The sequence below is a fragment of the Bison bison genome, unplaced genomic scaffold (assembly GCF_000754665.1).
Source record: "Bison bison bison isolate TAMUID 2011002044 unplaced genomic scaffold, Bison_UMD1.0 scf7180017864365, whole genome shotgun sequence".
NCBI classification, from domain to species: Eukaryota; Metazoa; Chordata; class Mammalia; order Artiodactyla; family Bovidae; genus Bison; species Bison bison.
In genome coordinates, this window is record NW_011494937.1 from 1,935,112 (window position 1) to 1,942,182 (window position 7,071).

The 7,071-nt window shown below is 46.2% G+C and overlaps 1 protein-coding gene across 1 annotated transcript in view; it reads left to right on the top strand.

The window, feature by feature from the left end:
• CACNA1A (calcium channel, voltage-dependent, P/Q type, alpha 1A subunit) overlaps positions 1-7,071 on the top strand; it is a 255,016-nt gene that overhangs the window by 156,035 nt on the left and 91,910 nt on the right. The window contains 4 exon segments of the mRNA XM_010855524.1: positions 967-1,176; positions 5,477-5,589; positions 6,783-6,895; positions 7,043-7,066. Of these exon segments, the coding sequence (XP_010853826.1) occupies positions 967-1,176; positions 5,477-5,589; positions 6,783-6,895; positions 7,043-7,066 (460 nt within the window).

The window sequence follows — 7,071 nt, forward strand, 5'->3', positions numbered from 1 at the left end:
GGGCTTAGTTGCTATGCAGCGTGTGGAATATTCCCGGACCAGGTGTTGAACTCAAGTCCCCTGCACTGGCAGGCGGATTCTTAACCACTGGACGACCAGGGAAGTCCTACTTAGTATATTATGTTTGCTCTCTGGCTCCCACACTGGAGTATCCATCCCAGGAGTGCAGGACTCTGATAACATGTATCCTGAACACCTGGGACAGAGCCTGGCATAGTAGGTGCCTTATAAATGCTTAAGAGCAAAAATATATGTGAGCAGAGGGCACAGCTGGCTCATTCTTTGGTGATTATTTTTAAAGTGAAATGTCCATGATAAACTAGGATCCTAGCCATACCTCCTCCTGGAGGCTTTCCAAGAACGGTGTATTCAGCTCTGCCGCCTGCGTCTGCACTGGGAGTCCTGAGCAGAGGTTCCAGCCTCATCCCACCCTGTAGCATGACCCCTAGAGTGATCAGACAGTGCCAGGAGAGGGAGATACAGAACGATGACTCCAGCAATGGAGAGCCATAAGCCTCCCCATTCTGAGCCATGCCATGCCATGCTCAGTCACTTCAGTCATTTCTGACTCTTTGCAGCCCCATGGGTTCTAGTCCACCAGGCTTCTCTGTCTAAGGCATTTTCCTGGCAAGAATACTGGAGTGGGTTGCCACGCCCTTCCCACCCAGGGATTGAACCCACATCTACCTTCATTGCAGATAGTTTCTTTACTCCTGAACGACCAAGGAAGCCCCCTACCACCACATCCTGAGCACTCTGGTTATTTCTAGCACTGTTATTTTCAGGGACATTACCTTCTCATAAGTCCCATCTCTGGAAAGCTAAGCCCCTGAGTCATAATGGTTCCCGGGGGCTTGCCTGCTTGGGAAGCTAATGGGTTCCCTGGCCAAAATCCGTGCCTGGGCCACACATCGGTTAATTTCCTCTGCAGGAACACCCTGACATTCTCCATCCTTTCCCTGGCAGGGTCTCCCTTCGCCCGAGCCAGCATTAAAAGTGCCAAGCTGGAGAACTCAACTTTTTTTCACAAAAAGGAGAGGAGGATGCGTTTCTACATCCGCCGCATGGTCAAAACTCAGGCCTTCTACTGGACTGTGCTCAGTCTGGTAGCCCTCAACACGCTGTGTGTCGCTATCGTTCACTACAACCAGCCCGAGTGGCTCTCCGACTTCCTCTGTGAGTACCGCCTGGCCCCATCCCCACCGGCTCCCTGATCCTTTCCTCACACCCTTTCTCTAGTTCTCTTTCTTTGGCAGTATGTGTTCCCTCTTTCCCCTTTTACTTGGGCCCCGTTTATAACTGGAGATAGGGCTGAAGTTCCTGCTGCCTCAATGACAGAGCCCAATTTGGGGGAGGGGGCGCCTGAGAGCTGGAAGCTGGAATTTGGGCCATCAGACACATGATCACTTTCTAAGAAAGGCACATAGAGGTGCATTGAAATAAAGACAGAGAGGGTCAGACTGCAAGACAGCCAGATACAGAAACATACATATGATTTCTAGGTGCATCCCTGGGAATCAAATTTATGGTTGAGAGATGAAGGTGCATTAGAGACAAAAAAGTAACCTGTATGTTATACTCATCTTTTCTTCTCATTTCTCTCTGCTTCGTCTCTTTTCTTTCAAATCTTCTGCTTCTTTCCCCTTTCCTCTCTTGTTCTTTTTGACTTCCTTATGTCTCGGATTCATTCCTAGACAATAGCCTCCAACAACTGTGAGAACATCTTGCTCCTGCAGTGAAAACCAGGATTTCCAAGACTTTGCCCTTTTGGGCCTGTCCCCAAATTTCAGGAATGAACATGAGATAGTATCAAAATGGCAACCCACTCCAGTACTCTTGCCTGGAAAATGCCATGGACGGAGAAGCCTGGTAGGCTGAAGTCCATGGGGTCTCAAAGAGTCGGACACAACTGAGCGACTTCACTTTCATTTTTTATCTTCATGCATTGGAGAAGGAAATGGCAACCCACTCCAGTGTTCTTGCCTGGAGAATCCTGGGGGCGGGGGGCCTGGTGGGCTGCCATCTATGGGGTCGCACAGAGTCGGACACGACTGGAGCGACTTAGCAGCAGCAGCAGCAGCAGTATCAAAATTGTTGACCACGTTGGGGGAGAAGCAGGAAAGGAGGGAAGATCTATGAGCAGGGCTTAAAAAGTAAAGAGCTCTGAGAATTCAACAAGGGTAGTGGCTGGAAAGTGAGGAAGGCAGTTGGATGCCTTGGCTCTGGCGTATGGGCCCCAAGTGAGGACTCCCCAAAACCTTTTTGCCTGCTGGTTGCCCTCCTCCTGCATCTTTTGGCTTGTCTGAATTAGGTCTGTAGATTCTCTGCCCTTCTGACCTGGTTCAGATTAACCCACGCAACCACTGGAGAAATCAAGTCTTCAGCCTCATGAGGCCTGGGTGTCTGGTCCAGGTCATTGTCCCCTTGTAACCCTTATTGTTCCCAGTCACGTTGGCTGACCACCCCCCCAGGACACTCCCCAGGGGCCAGTTCTCCTTCCGAGAGCCCTGACCTAGTTCCAACCTTAGTAATTGCATTTGGTCCCCCTGGAGTCTCTTACAAATGAGAACTATTTACTTTTTGTCTTAACCTCCTCGGATAGCCTATTTTTAATCTCCCATATTCTCCCCACTAATCACCTTGCTTTGTCTGTCCTGGTTCGGGAACAGGGGGTTGAGACTTCCTGCCTGCCTGGGGCCTTTCTGTCTATAAACGTCCTTTAATTATCAATTTCCAGTTGAGAAAACTGTGACCCAGAGAGGTTAAGTAACTTGCCCAGAGTCACACAGCTAGTTAATGATGTAGCCAGGATTTGAACCCAAGCTATATCTGATGGTGCATCCCTGCCATGATCATCAGGTACCCTGGGTTCTCAGTGCCTGCTCTGCCCCCAACTCTCCATGTGACCTTGGACAAATTATTACCATTATCCATCAAATGAAGACATCTTCAGTTATTGCTGCTGCCGTTTAGTTGCTAGACGTGTCCGACTCTTTGCGACCCCGTGGATTGTACCTCGCCAGGTACCTCAGTCCATGGGATTTCCCAGGCAAGAACAACGCAGTGGGGGCTTCCCTGGTGGTCCAATGGTTAAGAATCTGCCTCCAATGCAAGGGACACGGGTTCCATCACTGGTCAGGGATCTAAGATCCCACATGCCATAGGGCAAATAAGCCCATGCTCCACAACTAGAGAGAAGCCCCCACACATCATAACTAAGACCCAGCACAGCCAAATAAATAAATGATTTTTTTAAAAAAAGAACAATGGATTGGGTTGCCATTTCCTTCTCCAGGAGATCTTCCAAACCCAGGGATTGAACTTAGGTCTCCTGCTTGGCAGGCAGATTCTTTACCACTGAGCCACCTCTTCAATTATATGGCACTCTTTTATTTTTATTTTATGTGCCACTAAGAAAGGAAACAATGCTGCCATCTAAACTAGGGCAGGCTGGTTTTAAATTACACCCCAGTTTCGGAGATGTCAAAACATGAACAAAAATATGTGTTGTAATCAATGAAGTGTAGTCGTTTCTCTGGGTCTCACATTTCTCTTCTATACTTGCGAGAAATTGGATTTGATGACACTGAAACTTCTTCAGATCCACCAGTGCTTAGAGATCAGTAATTCTCTCAGGTCTTGTGTGTCACCAACTCTCATGATTCCATGGTAACTGGGAAACAAGCATCTTGGAAATTCTTACGTCCTCCCCGAATTTCTTCTGGGGGCTTTTGGAATGCATCAGATGTTACAGACAGATTTCCTCACTGACGTTTCAGTCTTGGGGGCTCTGGAGACCCCAGAGTTTCCCTCAGACACTGAAAGCTCCCTGGGGTCCTAAAACTAAGGGAAAGTTCAATAATCATGAATGAGTGGGAAAGACCTTGACAGTCAGTTCAAATCACCTCTTAAAAGAAGGATATAGAGACTTCCTTGGTGGTCCAATGGCTAAGACTCGGCACTCCCAGTGCAGGCAGTCAGGGACCTAGATCCCACGTGCTACAACTAAGTCCCAATACAGCCCAATAAATAAATAAATTTGTTAAAATTGATTTAAGAATGATATACTACGGAATTCCCCGGTGGTCCAGTGGTTAGAACTCAGCAGTTTCACTGCTGAGGGCCCAGGTTCAGTCCCTGGTCAGGGAACTAAAGTCCCACAAGCTGCGTGGCACAGCCAGAATAAAATCACAAAGAACTAGAAAAAAGTCTTACACCATTTTAAAAGAGAGTGATATGCGTGATATAACAAATACTCTTCACCTTCAAACAGAGCTAGCTATGTGACCAGAATGGAATTCTTAGAAGTTTGAGGCCTCGGTCTTCGATTTCTATATGCTTTCTTCCTCTCAGAATCTCTCCTTACCTCTCTTTCCCCTTTGAAAGGTGACTGCTCACGCCCTTCCTGACCACTCATCTTCCTACCCCACCAAGAAAACCCTCTTAGAAAAGGAATTGCTATTAACCGTTTCTTTGCTGGAGCGAACAAATACTCATAGTTACCTCTTCCCAAGGCAAAATTTTCACCATTATGCATTCTCATTGAAAAACAAAAGGCTTTGTCTTACATCAAGACTTTTAGACATTAGCAAGACAGGATTTCTAGGGGATATCCAATGAGTTTTCCTAGTTGGGAGAAAAGCCATGCCTTAGATTGGTTGCCTTTGGCACTCCCAACTAAGTCCCTAACACAAGGATTACAAATAGGACACTGTTATGATTTCCATTAATATTTCTATCAGTCCTTTGGAGCTCAAGCATATAAAAGCAGTTGAGTCATAATTCTTATGTATTATTACATAATTCTTAGTAATAGTACTTTGTTAGTTATAGAGTTAGTTATTAGCCAGTTAGTTCATTCATTCGTTTCTTTTTAATTAATTTTTATTGGAGTATAATTGCTTGCTCATTTTAAAAACATAGGAAAATGTATAAAATAAACAATGAGGCTCTACTGTATAGCATAAGAAACTATATTCAATGCCTTGTAGTATCCTATAATGGAAAAGAATATCTACACACACACACACATGTATGTATGTATGTATAACTGTATCACTTTTCTGATTCAATTATATATACCTGGAATAAGCGTGCGTGTACAGTTGCTCAGTCGTGTCCAGCTCTTTGCAACCCCATGGACTACACTCCACCAGGCTTCTCTGTCCATAGGATTCTCCAGGCAAGAATACTGGAGTGGGTTGCTATTTCCTTCTCCAGGGGATCTTCCCAACCCAGGGATCGAACTTGCATCTCCTACACTGGCAGGCAGATTCTTCACCACTGAGCGACCTGGGAACCCCATACCTGAAACAACTATACTTCAATTTTAAATTTTCTTAATTAATTTTTAAAAAACCATAGTAAGCACCCAGGAACCCACCAGCCAAGTTTCACTTAATAGGAACGTCAGAGCCACCTAGCAGCTCCCTCCACAAATCTAATCTCCTCTCTGTTTTCCCCCCTCCCTTTCTAGACTATGCAGAATTCATTTTCTTAGGACTCTTTATGTCCGAAATGTTTATAAAAATGTACGGGCTTGGGACGCGGCCTTACTTCCACTCTTCCTTCAACTGTTTTGATTGTGGGGTAAGTGCTCTGGTTTCTAAGGAGTTCATTCCCCAGCTGATGTGCTTAGAATGGTTGATACCTGGGGACACAGGAGAGAGAGAAGTAGGGTCACGCCTGGGTATGACAGATCCTGCTGAGTGCAAAAGGAATCAGAGGATAATCCCCAACTTTGATGAAGATACAGAGCTCCCAGAACCCTCCCCAACCACTGCCAGTGCAAGGGGAAATTTACGGACCCATTTTGGAAAGTAAAGGATGACCTGGCAAATCCACTTCTGGGGATTCACTCTAGAGAAACTTATGCAGACACCTAAGAGACATATACAACAATGCCTTGAGCGGCTTCACTAGTCCCAAGCCAAATGACCCAAATCTCCCTTTGCAGTAGGGTGGATAAATAAGTTGTATATAAATAATGCAGTTCTCTGCACCAGCGAGAGGCAGCCAACAGTAGCCACACCCATCAGCCACATGGTATCGCACAGGAGGCAGAACTAGTCCATATAGCATGATTCTGCTCATGAAAGCTCAGACGGACAAGACCAAGCTATATGGATTTCAGAGGATCCTTGAACACTTTAAGGCAAAGACCTCGAAAACATAAGTCAAAGAAGCCAGACATAAAAGGTCACGTATTACGTAATTCCATTTATATCCAGAACAGGCAAATCTCCAGAGTCAGAAAGTAGATTAGTGGTTGCCAGGGGCTGGGAGGAGGGGGCTGGAGAGTGACTGCTCATGGGTCCAGGGTTTCCTCTGGGAGCGATAGAAATGTTTCAAAAGTAGAGAAGGGGGATGGTTATACACTGTGAACATGCTAAATGCCACTGAATCGTGCATTATTTTAAATGAACCATTCTGGTTAATTTTCTGTTGTGTGAATTTTACCTCAATTTTTTTAATGCAAGGAAATAGTTATTATAAAATTCAGGGTGGTGGCTATGTCTAGGGTTCCCCAGAGGCTTTCAGGGTGCTGACATGCTCTATTTCTCGACGCAGATGGTGGTTGCATGGGCATTCACTTTGTAATTATGTTTCAGGAATTCTTTGCACTCATGTTAATAAGTTTAAAAAGAGAAGGGATAAGAGGCCTGTGAGACACTCACTATGATTTCATTTGAGTGGGGGGAGTTGGACTGGGTTCCTGCAAGGTCCAGACCCAGGCACATTTGCAAGGAGCATGGACACAAGACCGGGATCCTCTGTTCTAGGTCATCATCGGGAGTATCTTTGAGGTCATCTGGGCCGTCATAAAACCCGGCACATCCTTTGGAATCAGTGTGTTACGAGCCCTCAGGTTATTGCGTATTTTCAAAGTCACAAAGTAAGTCTTTGGGTTCCCTGGCATCCCAAGGTGGGGATGGGGGCTGGGGTGGGGTCACCTCCTTCCCATGTTGGGAAGATGGGCTCAGCTGCTGCCACCCTGGCCCCAGCCTGACCCCCATACCCCAACCCTGGCCTCTCTTGGCAGGTACTGGGCATCTCTCAGGAACCTGGTGG